The sequence below is a fragment of the Amphibalanus amphitrite genome, unplaced genomic scaffold (assembly GCF_019059575.1).
Source record: "Amphibalanus amphitrite isolate SeventyFive unplaced genomic scaffold, NRLGWU_Aamphi_draft 000565F_arrow, whole genome shotgun sequence".
Classification (NCBI taxonomy): domain Eukaryota; kingdom Metazoa; phylum Arthropoda; class Thecostraca; order Balanomorpha; family Balanidae; genus Amphibalanus; species Amphibalanus amphitrite.
In genome coordinates this window covers 252,829-268,055 of record NW_024882059.1, presented here as the reverse complement: position 1 = coordinate 268,055, position 15,227 = coordinate 252,829, and the positions used below count along the sequence as shown (strand labels likewise).

General features: G+C 47.7%; 1 protein-coding gene across 2 annotated transcripts in view; it reads right to left on the bottom strand.

Moving 5' to 3' along the window:
• The window catches only part of LOC122393947 (potassium voltage-gated channel subfamily H member 8-like), a 102,299-nt gene that overhangs the window by 40,241 nt on the left and 46,831 nt on the right, over positions 1–15,227 (bottom strand). For both annotated transcript variants that reach the window (XM_043390435.1, XM_043390434.1), the window contains exons 3-7: positions 6,922–7,155; positions 6,552–6,722; positions 4,077–4,207; positions 2,333–2,420; positions 1,096–1,242 (exon numbers count right to left, since the gene is read on the bottom strand). In XM_043390435.1, coding sequence (XP_043246370.1) covers positions 1,096–1,242; positions 2,333–2,420; positions 4,077–4,207; positions 6,552–6,722; positions 6,922–7,155 — 771 coding nt within the window. The remainder of the gene's footprint in view (positions 1–1,095; positions 1,243–2,332; positions 2,421–4,076; positions 4,208–6,551; positions 6,723–6,921; positions 7,156–15,227) is intronic.

The window sequence follows — 15,227 nt, the reverse complement described above, 5'->3', positions numbered from 1 at the left end:
TAAATTTGAGTCTCAGTTCTGTTTATACCAGTGTGAAAGACAACCTTCAATTTATAAGGTAATTAACTACAACACCATCTCAGCAATCATCACGCTGACCTTGTCAACAAGGACTTAAAATCTAATTTCGTTTTCCCGAAAAATGAGCGTGGCGCTCTCACGAAACCGTCTCCGGTTTTGTTGAGTGCGCGTCTTTCTGCGTGACGTGCGCTCGGGACTCCGGTCACGGATGATGCCGTGACCCGGTTCGGGCCACTCTGAATCGGTCGTCGTGGGATTTCACTGGTCACGCACCGGCCCAATCAGGCGGAACGGTGGACTGTTTTCGCCTTCAGCCGCCGCGGCTGGATCGATTGCCGAGGTAGAGGATAGATACGGGACTTAGGCCGCCTGATGATACTCGGGGAAGGGCGAACAACAACCGGAGAAAGGATGATGGTGATTGGTGACTGGTGATTGGTGGATTGGCGATAATAATTGGTGTATATTGATTGGTGATGACAAATAGCAGGATACGAGTGACCTGCTCTTTGCGAATGCCGACTTGAAGCTGGTGATGGAAAACTGATTGTTGATGATAAGTGACGATTATTGATTATTTCAGGAATACTTGTTGAATTTGGTATTTAGTAGTTCATTTTAGGCATTTACTCCTAGAGTAAAGAACACACGGTTATGGCGAGGCATATTGCTGAAAAGAGAGATATCTCTCTTTCTTTCTCTCTTCCTCTCCCGTTTCTCACCGCTGCTTCAGACTGAACTGCGCTGCTTATAGATAGCACATCTGATAGACTGTTCCCTGGCCCTGACGTCCCTGACATGCGAATCTATTCTTCTGAAAAACAGATATTTCTGCAAAAGCTTTATATCACCGGAGCTGCTTTTCCATTGGCTTTGAAGCTTGGACATAAAAAATCGTAAAAATGCGGAGAACGGTCACTTTGCTTCGTCCCTCTCCTCTCCGTCGCTCTCCTCGCCTATGAGAAAGAGCTCACGATCGTTCTGCTCCGTCCTCTCTCTCTCTCTCTCTCTCTCTCTCTCTCTCTCTCTCTCTCTCTCTCTCTCTCTCTCTCTCTCTCTCTCTCTCTCTCTCACCTATGAGAAAGAGCGCCTCGACGACGACGTCGCTGACCACGGACGGTCGGTCCCGGTCCATGACGAAACTGGCGTTGTACGGCACAACCACGGCCACGTAGAAAGTGGCCACAAGTATCAGCCAGTCCCAGCACGACTTAAAAATACCTGCAAACAAAACACACACAAAGGTGAATACAATGAATGTGTTTCATAGATAGTGGATGTTGGGTGGATATTTTCTTCAACTGCAACAAGTTTCATACACTATGGAACAATGCATTGTTCCATGGTCCCATGGAACCATGGAAGACCCATGGGTCTTACCTCGTGCTTTGGCAAATCATATCTTTTCCTTTAAACATTTATACACAAGTTCATACGTGGTGGGTATATAGCATTATACCTGGTAAGTACATAAACATTCATAAGTGGTGGCCCGGTGGGTATATAAGCTTTACTTGATCCGGTCTGATCTGTCATCCCACTACTGGCCCAAACAGTCCTCATATCGCCCGGCTAATTATAACGTAAGACCTGTTTTTCCCACAGAGGCTTATCTCTTTTGGATAATGCCTGCGCGTTTAAAGTGCACCATAAAAGGGCCATAAAGATAGATAAGACTGCCCGGATACTTGGGAATTACTCTCGTTAGTCTGTTGGTAAAATTTGGCCCGCTATATAAAATGGTAGAAATTGGAAAGAAGTGTGCAGGTGCATAAAGCTACTGACATTGGAGCGTTTTAAACGTCGCCGACCTTATACCGAAGAACTCTCTCTCTCTATCTCTCTCTCTCTCTCTCTCTCTCTCTCTCTCTCTCTCTCTCTCTCTCTCTCTCTCTCTCTCTCTCTCTCTCGCTCTCGCTCTCTCTCTCTCACTCACTCTCTCTCTCTCTCTCTCTCTCTCTCTCTCTCTCTCTCTCTCTCTCTCTCTCTCTCTCTCTCTCTCTCTCTCTCTCCCTCTAGCACCTGTAAAACACATCTGCACAAGCGTAACAAAGCTGCACTGAATGTGCTTATTACTTCAAAAAGAAAAACAGTCCAGGCTTTTCTTATCACGGGTAATATTATGTGAATGCTTTTAATACTATGATGAGGCATTATGAGAATATTAGATATACATTAGGTACTTCCGCATAATTTCAGGAACTGTGGTATTTCAACTATTACTTGCTTATTTATCATATCATATTTCCTACGTCCGAATTTGTTCTGTTCTATATTGACTAAAAGATACGTTTGAATTCACGGCACTTACCATAATGAGACAGAACAAACTTGGATCTCTTGGCAGACACAGTTTTGTACTCGGGAAGTGGCGCCGTTGATCCAGGCTGGAGCAGCGACTGCAAAAAAGGCGTTCGAGTTTGCATCCTTCCTAAAAAAACACCCGCATTCGAGAGGAAAAAGCGGATGTGTAGCATCTGAACGCGTAATGCTAAATTAGAAAACAACAGTAGTAATTCAGCCCCTGAAAGAAGAATGCAATATAGTGTATGCAACAGTTACATACATTTACCTCCACTGGAGTAGCGTAAGTATTACTTATGGGTACTTAACCCGCGCCCTGATGGGGGGGCCATTTTGGCCCCCCCTGTGGTTTTTCTTAAATAGCGAGAAAACGGCGGCGCGCAGCGCCGCCAAGTTTTGGGTACCTTACCGGGCATCAATTTGACACCTTCACACAAAATTTCAAGTCACAGGTCACCTCAGGTCAGGAGTTATTGAGGTCAAACTGAGGTCATGTTCGAGTAAAAATGAGCAAAAAACATGACATCTTGAAACGCTCACCAATTCTACAGTTAACAAGCAATTTTAAAGTTCTTTATGTGGTTGTGTAGACAAAAGACGGCGCTACAAAACTGCTATCTCGGATTTTCGAAATTTTGGGATGTTGACCCCAAAAATAAAAAAATTGATTTTTTTAGAAAAACTCAAAAATTTTCCAAAAATTTTTCGAATTTCGAAAAAACCGGAATATATGTGATAGTCCCTGCGCTCTTCGATATACATACCAAATTTTAGCTCGATACCTCTTTTTTGGCCAAGTTATAGCGAAAAAAACTGTTAAAAATTGATGACGTCAAATTTTTGAACTCAATTTTTAGCAATTCTAGACGTCGTAGCGCAAAACGGAGACAACCATTGAACTCCCCGTGACGAGCTGCATCGAATCGATACCCATTTTATGCAAAAATATCAACTTTGAAATTTGACCTAATTTGACCTGACCTTGACCTGACCTTGACCTGACCTTGACCAAAACGTGACCTAAGCTGGCCCTAAAGTCTGTCTGACCCACATAATCGCATTTGTCATGTAAAATGGACCATAAAACATGTATCACATGACACTTTCATATTGTGACCCCCCAGTGACCTGACCTCTGTGACCTGACCTGGTATCAGTGACCTCAAATAGCAAAATATGTGTTTGAAGAACATTTCCCCATCGATGATTTTCAATGAAATGCATTTTACACGATTTTACAACGCATTTCTTGAAATGCCTGTAAACGGTGAAAATTCGACCTTTGACCTGACCTGTGACGTCATCGGTTTGACCGAGGTCAATGAAATTGGGTCACAAGGTAGTTCCCCGTTGGGGCTATCCAACACCGTTTACCGCTTGTCGCTATGTTGCGTGGTTCTCGAGATCTGAGGGGGGGGGGCCAAAATGGCCCCCCCATCAGACCGCGTTGCTCGGCAGACCCCATCTGGGCGCGGGATAAAAGAGTGCATTAATGAAAAAAAACATGTTAAAATGCTAGTCAATAATACACGTCTAACAATTGTACCGTTTGGAAAACATCTATAGCTTTTGTTTATCTTCTGATGATTGTTCTGCAAATACCCTTAGATAGTTCCTTTTATCCTTGATACAGAAGTTCGCTCCGATAAATCTTACCCTCTGAGCACCACTGCCGCCAGGTTCAAAGACAACCCGACCCCACTCCCACTAGCGCCGCCACTCGAGTTATGTGTGTCGAGTGCGGTACTCACGTTATTGAGCTTTATTTTGGACTTTCTCTCCTGCGTATAGTGGCCGGAGAGCTGGTAGAGCACGGCTCGCGAGCGCCGCCGCTGGTAGTTGATCGGGGGCGCCTCAACGTCTAGCTCGTTGCCGTTCGGATCTGGGGGGGGGGGGGGGGGGGTCAGGGGTGACGGTCGGTAAGGGGCAACTGTCGGTCAGGGCGGTCGGTCAAGATGGTGCATTGGTCAGAGAAAGTGACCGAAGGGGGTTGGTCAACGATGGTTAGCAGAAGGCGATCAGTCAGGGGCGGTGACGATGGGAGATGACGAGAACTGGAGTGATAACAGAATTATATCTCAAAAGGTCCTGCCTTTTGACAAGACAGCTTGGTTTATTGAAAGGTTCAAAGAGAGCTCAGCATCAATAATCAATATTCTACTATCGTTCCTGGCATCCTGGGCTTGCGTATGATCTCAGTAACTCAACTTGACAACAGAGGAGCCGGCTGAAAGGACACGACCGGTATCACAAGTATAACACATTGAAGGAATCTTTAAAGAATGCCTGCAGCAGATATGAAAGCAGCAATCCATGTCCAAATTGAACGTGGGAGTGCTATAGATCTCCGGTCTGCCGCTTTCTTCTGTGCCATATATGTAGGAGACAAAAGTATTGAAGTGTATGATTCAAAGCCAAAAGGTTTGTGAGGCCCCGCGCTCAGGGGAGATTTATCGTCCTGGAAACGTCAAACTGACACCAAAAGAAATCACTTCGACGATTTCAGATGGAGTATGCCGGATAGATACTACAAACGTCGAAGCAGATGTGTCTGTGCCTGCTGACATCAAAAAGGAGAGAATCATTTCCATTCCCCTGCTGAATATACGTACTCTTCGAGCCGGAGCGAAGTCCAACATCGCTTGTCATTTAAACTTTATCCAAGGAGAATATGACAAATTAGAATATAATTGATTGAACAGCGGAGCTCGTAACAATTTATGAAGATCAGACTCAAGGCATATATTAGTTTGAACTGGGAAGTTAATCTTGCGATAGAGTATGCTTTATGTAACGAGAAACGTGCCAAGCGAACCCATAATGTCAGAAATGTAAAAGAAAACGCAACGAAGTTATATTCATTCGTACAAAAGCTTACTTTTGCAATAGAACTGCACTATAAACAAGGCTTGTTGCATAAAAAAGCAAAATGCTGCGGTTATACAACAGAAGATCCACAAATAATTGTTACACAAAACAGTATCTAAGGAATATGAGAGAACTTTCAGGAAAGGAGTATAGCACGTATAACGCATGCCACCTGCACGCTTGATTCACCGTGACTTCATGCACTCAAGTCTGCATACAAGTTCAATACTTTTGCATAACGGTTCGGTAACGAAAACACTGCAATACAAACTTTAGCTCGTGGCAGGACGATAAAAACAGGCCATTTTCTGCAGCGACCTGACGCGAACGATCGGCGTTCACCGAAACAATACGCGGGCGATCATCCGTTGCCGCCAGGGCTCTCCATTTCGCCGCCGGGCAGATCAGTATTCTGGTCCGTGCTCCCGGCTGGGGAGCCCGCTGATTTACGAGCGGTTCGCCGATCCAAACATCGACACCAGGCTCCTCCGGTGACGCCCAGACTAGCAGAGAGGGCACGTCCGAACAACCGGTGCCAACCGGAACATGTAACCAGATGATGTTGGACGAGCAGGGGACAGCAACACGGCAAACTGGTGAGCTGGGGAGATAACTGACTGACTTGGACAAACAGGGAACTGATGAACTGACATGGCTGAACCAGAGTGACCTACCGAAATGGATTAGAACATTTGCACTATCTTACAACGTAGAAAATATGTGTAACATTAAATCGTATTACGCAAAGACACATCTCGTAAGAGCAACGTAAGAGGTTATTCAATTAAGATCAACCAACCGCGAGAGAAGCCCAGGAGAGCACATTCCAATTTGTCGGATGTATAGAGCCGACCTTTGGCAACGCGCGAACCAATTTCCGTGGCTAAGGCGGCAGCTAATCAGGCGACGCTTTCCATCTGCGGTGTAGATTGGAGGAATTTGATCGCCAGCGCTCCTCACTAATGATTAAGCTTGGCAACAGTATAGCGTGTGGGTGACACTCTTCCATGAATGTGTGCGTGATTGCCGCCTATTCAAGCTCAGAAAACAGCTATCGTAGAATGAATGCCTGCGATATTTCTGGTGCCATTACTACTTCTTTTCTATAATACGAAAAAAACGCATAGAGCGGCAAGCTTATTAGCAGCTGTATCAACAACATTTGTGATTTGTCGACAGCCTTTATCGACACTTGGCAAGTAATTTTCGCGTCGGTCAAATCGCAGTTTGCTTTATTCGTTACGCTCAGCATTGTCCGAGCCCAACAAAAAGCAAACTACACAACCAATGATGAATACTGATGACGTTAGGACGGGTGGTATTCTACCGCCCGGCCTAACAGGGGCACGGAGACCTACCTCGCTCTCCGTTGTCGCACAGATGATCGTCGTCCTGATCCTCGTACGACAGCGTGGACATCTGCGCCACTTTGGTCGGCGTTATGTCTTTGTGCGATGCCAGGAACAGAACCACCTCCCTCTTCTCGTTCTTGATCGGAACAATGTCCAGTAGGCACCAGAACGGAGAGCCTGAGACGGGAAAAATCGATATCAGTCAAATCAGCATAGCTTCAACCAAGGCAACAAGACATGTTTTTGAGTTTTTCGATTAACTGAGACATGAACGCTTAAATCAGTGTAAACCTTGAAACAAACCAGTCTTGTTCCATCTTATGACGGTTGAACCAAGATAATAAATTAAAACATGCCATGTCTGCTGGCCACTCACCATTTTTCCTGTAGAACATGACCTCCAGTTTGAGCTCGGTTTTCTCCTGCAGGGCCAGCTCGATCTGTCGACGGTGGTCCTCGGCCGTATCTGCGCCGTACAGAAACCGGCACGCGCAGCCCTTCTGCATGATCTGGGCGCGCGCGAACCCCGTGAGGTCGCAGAACCCGTCCGAACAGTAGACGATCGGAAATGTCGCCGACACCTTGGCATTTCCCAGCACAAAATTGCTGTCTGAAAAAGAAAGATGGAGTGGTTAGGGACTTTGCTAAGGCTGTAGGCATGTAACTTCTCAAGCTCTTTCTAAGAGGGTGCATTGTGGGCAGGCTTGACAAATGTTTCAGACGGCGTTTGTGCTTACCATACCTATGTTTGTGACCATACCTAAAAGCAGCCTGTGTGCCATAAGTGTATTCATATTTACAAACCTGTAGTTTTTTTTTGCATTTTACAACTTTTTGACAGTCATGTTGGGCGCTCAAATACAGACACGGTTGACAAATCATGACATGCATATTGCATAACTCTCCTTATAAATATAAAGGTCAGTGGGTTACGACATGTGTTGTTGTAAAGTTTGATGACGCATCCGCTGAACGACTCTCTGGCACGGAAGAAATTTCAATAAAAGCTTCAGAAGTTGCTGCATTTCACCTTTGGGGGACATCCCTTGATGATGTAAAATTGCGGGGCTCAGTTTTAGGAACTTCATTAAAGCAATTGGGCAGTAAACTGTAAGCATACAATTTGACCGTGTTTATAGAATCAACAGAGATAATAAAATCAAAACAATAGGCAATAGCATAAATGAGCTAACGGGTGGTCATGCCATTTGGCATGGCTTTTAAGATCTCCTGTATGTGTTGTTACTGAACTTACCGCGCTCACATTTAGTTATGTATATTAACTGTGTCAAAATGTTCGATATTGACGAATGTATAATGTATATGCCAGCCTCCAGCAACAACAGAAAATTAACGTGTATCGGAGAACAATCACCAGTGGGAGCGCCAATCAGCTTTCCGATATCCAATATTCATTCATTTACAGCAGTGGCAGGGGAGAACAGGCACAGAAGGTGTAGTTGATTATCCACTAGGTAAATAGACAAAAATACACATGGTTACAACATTATTCGTGTTCGCTTCTTCTAGCTGTTTCTGCAAGAAAAAGAGCTGACTATGTAGATAAGGTAAAACACAGAAGGTAGAAAAGAAAAGACCGTTTACCGATAGCCTTCAGAAAGATATTGAGATATTTTGATCTGTCCCGCTTTGACATTCGATAAGAAAATCCGAACGGTAATTCAATACGGTGCAGTCTGCACGTTCTATGCATCTATACATTTACGTTGCAAAGTGGTGCATGGCTATTAATTACTATAGTCATCGCACTGTCTCCATGGTATACTCAATCGATTTCAATCTTCCAATAAACCACTTCCCACATTCCTCGCTGCCTCAATATAGCTAATGACATAACCTCGGTCGTGTGTCCCCCGTGCCCCTCCCGCCCTGCTAACCATCCGCCCAGTTACAGACCCGCTTTACAGCGTTCGATCGGCGTTTGTCACCGGTTGGATCGATCCGGCTCGGGGTCAGTCTGCGGGCCGACTGACCACCACTCAAACGCCACTGGTTGGCGTTCCGGGCTGGACTGGACTGGCAGCACCCACTGGCTGGGTGACGGGAGCGCAGATATTGGCCACGAGCTGATGGACGAGCCAGGGGAGTGGACCTGCTCCCCAGGGTGAGGACAGGACGCGAGACCCGCCGCTGGGCGGGGACAGTCGACAATCTACACTGGGGCAGCGGTGTGAGTTTTATCCATCACAGGGTGGTAGGATGTTCGATAGATATGACTTATAGGAAAATGACATTAAGAATTCAAATTGTAAAGCCATGCGTGACTTTCAATTATGTTTTATAGCTCCGCAAATCACTCTCGCTGTGAGTGTTATGGACGATTATCAGCAGCCATTTTAGGAATCATGTCAAATTTCTAAGTTCTGAATCGCTACCATTATCCGTCTGGCAATATCTCTGTTGGCCATTACAACCAAAACCGCGATATCTATAAGTGCAGCCCTGCCTTATACTGCTTCACCCCACCACACCCAGTGGTATCCAGTCTCCCCCAGCCCTTGTCTCAAGACTGGCTCAGTCTCTTTCAAAGGCGACCAGTCTTTTCTCAAGATTGGACCGGCCCTTCTCGCTCCTGTGTCGCCTGCAGTGCGTCGCCGTCGTCGCCGCGGCGCTGTTTTCGCCGCGCCGACGGTTATCGGCGGTAATCTTCCGCCGATGGCGTCGCCAGCGACCATCACGGCCGCCATTCTCGACGGCGGCTGTCGACGCGCCGATGGATATAAACGACGAGCATAAAGCAGGCCGACGCGGTAAACAGAGCTGGCCATGCGCCGGACACGGCCGGCCGTCTGGACGGCCGTGACCTGAGGACCTTCTGCACGGCCGAACGAGCGCCGACAGAGCGGCCGAGGGCGTGATCGGCCGCCGGGCAGCGCCGACCCGAGTGGGGTCGGTATTGAAACCCATCCGGCGTGCCGCGGACGATGTGAGCGCGCCGAGATGACGCTATTGTGGGCGCGGCGGCGGCGCTGACCCGCGCCGCGATAATGGGATGCGAGTCGGGGCAGCCGGAATCAATCGGCCGGTGCGGCCCGCGGGGCCGATAACGGGGATGGCGCTCCTTGGTATGCCGACGGGATGGGCGCCACAGGCCCGGAGGCCACCGGCCGCCGCCGTAATCCGAGCCGGACCGAATCGGACGCCGGCCTCCGGGCGGAGTGGCGCTAAGCCCCGGCTTACGCTCGCTGCGCCAGGGTTATAGGTCACCCGGTGCAGGTCAGAGGGTCGCGCTGGACACTCTCGGCTGGATATGGGTAGGTATTGAGCAGTCGACCACGCAGCGTTGAACTCTTAAATCATAGGTGGCGGAACGGGGAGGGCACCGCACGCTGGGCCGGCGGACCGGAAAAGCGCTAGAAATACCCCCAAGAGTGACTTTCCACAATATGAACAAAATATGCATCATTCAATCCCAAATTGATCAAAACATACGATTCTGATGCCATTTTTGCCCTAAGGTCGAAATTGAGGTGGTCAGTTGTCACCAAACACAAGACTATTTAGACCCGCTAGTGGCCACCACATTCGCCGATTTTAATGCCAATCTTTAGTTGATATTTATTAGTTGACCAGTTGTCGTTTTGAACGCAATTTTCTGTCAGACTAGTTCAGGGCACTGTTGTTCACTGTACACTCGGGGGCAGATTGATGTTCCACAACTCTTTATCCACCGGGTTCCTATGGCTCAGCATTGGCAGCAGCCGCCTGGTACCGGTAGACTGTGCCGCTTCACTTACTTGTCAAGCGGCACAGCCTACCCACCCGTATGACACCGGTCTGGGTCGGTGGCTGGAAGGTGATGTGGGCCGCCTGTGACGTCAGCGCAGCGGTGAGGGCCGAGCCCGGAGGCATGGCTCGGGTCGGCGCGGCGCGGCGGCTGGCGAGGGCTGGGGAGTGAGGTGGGGTGGGAGCACGGACCATCGCGCGGCTGAGCGAGTGTAGTTAACTTTCGCGCCTCAAGGCGCCAATTATTCTACCTAACAATTGTGCTAAAGCAGTTGTTAAGATATCCTATCCCCAAGACAGCGCCTATCATCATACTTGCCATGCACATTACGACACACTTAAGCGTGGCAATGGGACAGCCGATAGAACTTATGTCACTCGTGCATCGAGGTGCGGAGCTATATTTTGTATATCATATTAGTATTAAGGCCTTGATTGAGCAGATTGGTGTCTATTGTTTCGCACGGCAATCGTCCAGAGACGTGGGAACTGGGGGTTATGAGTAGTGCCGCAGCCAGCGCCCCAATTTAAAGCGATTATTACTGTTGCTCTAAAATGTGGTCGCAGCCCCCAATAGCAAACCGTTCTAACTAGGAGGTAAAAAGTCGGCCACTCAGGGGGGTTCGAACCGGGCTTCTCCCACCGGCCAATTCACGACACGAGCGTTCATCCACTGAGCTACCGAGAATGGTCCTCGTCTGCACAAAACAAAATGACATTGACCCGCTGACCGCCAATGACAGTATTGTGACATTTGATCGCGCTTGACCGCGGCGGGTGGTCGCTGGTCTCAGCAGCTCAGTGGATACACGCTAGCGTCGTAGGGTGACCGGTTCGAGAAGCCCGGTTCGAACCGTCCCAGGTGCGCGACTTATTTGTTCCTAGTTGGAACGGTTTGCTTTTGGTGGCTGCGACCACACATTAGAGGAACAGTAAGAGCTGCTTAAAGTTGGGACGCCGCGCTATCCAAAAACCCCAGTCTCTGGACGATTGCTGTACGAAATAATAGACACCAATGAGCTCAATCAAGGCCTTAACCCTCGCCCGCACAGGGGGGGGGGGGGTGGTTGCCACCCCCCCCAGGTAGTCTTTCTGCTCTGCACTCAACATTTTTAGAGCTAGAAGGCTGATTTTTCGTATAGCTGCTCCTCTATCCTTTCTTGATGTCCACTGAAAATTTCAAGTTTCTGTGATTTTTGGTTTCGGAGATATGACCTTGTTTTTCAGGTCATGTCATGACCCAAATGGCCAATTCTCAACATCTTGCGTTTGCCATGGGCCTTATGAGCTTTTGACACCCTGATTTCGGCCTTTTTTGCCAGTCTTACCTCCTACCTATCATGGAACATGTTGTTCGACGATGTACAGGGGTCAAGGTCAGGGTCAAGGTCAACCTAGGTCACCTAAGATAATTGCGTTTTAGGCAAGCTGAATTTACTTTTTTGTAGTTTTTTGACTGCATTTTTGGTAAAAGCTTCTCAGATCATGATTTCATGTAATATGGACCCAAAAACAATCGGAACACACATCAGTATACACACAGACACACACAGACATACAAACACATATAATTGAACTTGACCTAACTTGACCTGAAATGACCTCAGCAGCAAAATTCTGGTCGGGTAGTGTGACAAAGAGGTTCTAGCTGGCTTGGCACCAGAAAACAGCATCGTCATCGGTATTTGATAAGCAGCACACTTGATATCCAACGGTGACCCAAAACAGCAACATTTTTTAGTTTGACCTGACCTGGAAGGTCAATGACTGACCTGAGAAGGTAAAACTGGGTATCATTGGATTTGTCTCTTCCCAAAGAATCTTTTTGGTCTTTACTGCTAAGCTCTATCTCCAACAGGAACGAAATGGCGCGGGGGGGGGGTGGCACCCCCCCCCCCCATGTGCGTTCTAGGATGGGAAAATGGCATGTGCGGGCGAGGGTTAATACTTATCTGTTATAAACAATGTAGCTCCGCAACTCGATGCACGTATGATATAAATTCTACCGGCTGTCCCAATGCCAGGTAGAGCAATGTTAGGTAGAATAATTGGCGCCTTGAAACGCGAAAGTTAACTACACTCTCTCAGCCGCGCGATGGTCCGTGCTCCCACCCCACCTCACTCCCCAGTCCTCGCCAGCCGCCGCGCCGCGCCGACCCGAGCCATGCCTCCGGGCTCGGCCCTCACCGCTGCGCTGACGTCACAGGCGGCCCACATCGCCTTCCAGCCACCGACCCAGACCGGTGGCATACGGTATGGGTAGGCTGTGCCGCTTGACAAGTAAGTGAAGCGGCACAGTCTACCGGTACCAGGCGGCTGCTGCCAATGCTGAGCCATAGGAACCCGGTGGATAAAGAGTTGTGGAACATCAATCTGCCCCCGAGTGTACCAACAACATTGTTACATATTGCATCGCTTTTCTGCAAGATAAGCTAGCTTTTTGCAAGCAGCTGCAAGACCTAAATAAAAATCATATCTAAATTTTTAAATAGACTTTTATAAAAAACGTTATTTCGAGCAGCTAAAAATGAACATCTTATACTAGCCTCTGATTACTCATCTTTCGTTCCATATAGGTGCTTTGCTGCTTTTCCCTGCTACTTTTCGAGATATGCGCCAGTAAACCACATGATGTAGGGGCAATTGTCACCTGGCCGCTCTACTGACGGCCCGGCGCTCTTTAACCCGCGCCGTGCTGGGGGGGGGCGTTTTTACGCCCCCCCCTCAGGTTTTTTCGCGAATATCTCAAAAACGGCGGCGCGCAGCGCCGCCGTTTTTGGTACACGTGTTCCTACATCATTTCCGCACATGTTGTGAAAATTTCAGACCTAGGCCGTTCAAGGTCAGGTCACCAGGTCACGTCAAGTGACCTTACCTCAGAAAAAGTTCAAAGGCTCGCTATAGCTACACCGACTGAACGATCACTTTGAAACTTTCAGCGATTGATATGAGTAACAGTATGTATAAAATGTATATCTCGGATTTTTGATATCTGTGACCTAAGGTCAGGTCAATTTTGCGACCTCTCCATTATAAGTCAATGGGAGAAAATTGAAATGCGCCTCTTTTGGACGAATATCGTTCAAAACGCTCTCAAACATCGGTTCATAGGTAAACATGACACACTGAATAGGAAAAATGCACCTGTGACCCCTCTGTGTGCCCCTGAGGTCATCTCAGGTCATGAACGGTCGCCAGCAGTTTTTTGGCTATAACTTTTGATAGAGACGTGCTAGAGCGGTGAAAACACGTCAGATGTGTTCAGCTCGACGATACGGATCGACTGATATGCAACATGACCCTTTTCGGTCAGGTCATGACCTTGACCTGAGGTCAAATTTTCAAAATGACCTTTCAAGGTCAACGAATAGTTCATTCGACGCGTCTCGACGAGAGGAACACGATGCTGGCAAAAGTAATGTCATGGCGCTTATGAGTCAAAAGTTATTGACGAAAAAACGTTTTTCGTAAAAACGGCTATTTTTGGAGTTTTTGCCCTCTGGAGGCTAAACCGTTGACCTGAGGTCAAATCTGAGAACATTACTCAGAAAGGTCTGTAAAAGGGCTATCGAATGCGCTTTTCCGCGGCGCTGTAGCTCTATCGGTTCCCGAGATAGCCGTTGGCAGTTTCCAAAATGTTGAAATAGTCAACATTTTACCTTTGGTGACCTCTGGTGACCTGACCTTTGACCTGACCCAAAAAATGACCGAAGTGTTTTCGTCCTTATTTTTGACGCTCTTTCGATTGCCGCTTACCGCGTGTCGCTACGTGGCCCAGGAGCCGAGTTAGACGGGGGGGCGTGAAAACGCCCCCCCCCCCCCAGCACTCGGCGGAAAGTTCAGGCCACCAGCACGGCGCGGGTTAAAGCGCTGAAATTTATGAAAAACGAATGTTTATAATCTGAATAAAATATATGTCCCTGAGCTCAGAATTGATCAACGCACACAATGCTGTCAACATTTTTGGGCCAAAGTCAATAATTAAGTCATTATGAACCCCCAAACACAAGTCAGTGATAATCAACAACAACTTGCTCTTTAGTTAGACTTTTTGAGAAATGTTATTTCGAGCCGCTAAAGATGAGCAATGAGCATGTCATGCAAACAACTAGTCAATTGTCTGCCACGCCCCATTGACGATTATTGCCTATTACTGCTACTTTTCGAGATATTGTCTGCTTAGTCACCTGAAATAGCTGCTATGCCGCGGTAGGGTGGCATGTACAGGGTGTCCCATAAGTTCGTTCTCACCTAAATTTTACGTTTTTAGGCTCTCTTGCTTAAAGGCACGCTGAAATTGGTTCGTAACTGAGCTTACTTGGTTGCCATGGCTGGTAGAAATATGCTCCACAGTAGCTAATTTCTGTAGACAAAATAGTTTTTGCTATAGAGCCCGCTTCCTACAGAGACGGCTAACGCCGCAACACAGAGGTCTCCGATACGGGTACGTCTCAGTATTTAGTCAGCACGTGACCATTCGCGACGATTGAGGGTGATTGAGGCCTACCAGTCTGTAGCCAATGTCCATCGCTAACTGGACGCACAGTCAGCAAGTGACACCGATGATTTGTCGGGAGTCAGTCACTGCAAGTTTATCCTCTTTCCAGTCAGCCCTCAGGAGTGAGCCAAGTGGCCAAAACTGTGTGGCGCCAAAGTGGCCATCAAAAAGGTCAAAGGGTTACAAAGTTTGTAAGCAGACTTTTCAGGATGGATTACCAGCTGTCTAAGAGTGTTCTTTCGGGGTACATAACTCAAGGTGACTTAACCCTCGCATGTGTAGGGGGGGGGTCGGATGGACCCCCCCCCCATGGTTTTTCGCGAATAACTCGCGTAAAAAGCGGCCGATCGCAACGAAACTTTCAGTACCCTCGCATTGATCAATTTTACACCTACCCTGAAAATTTCATGACCCTGACCCAAATGACCTTTGACCTG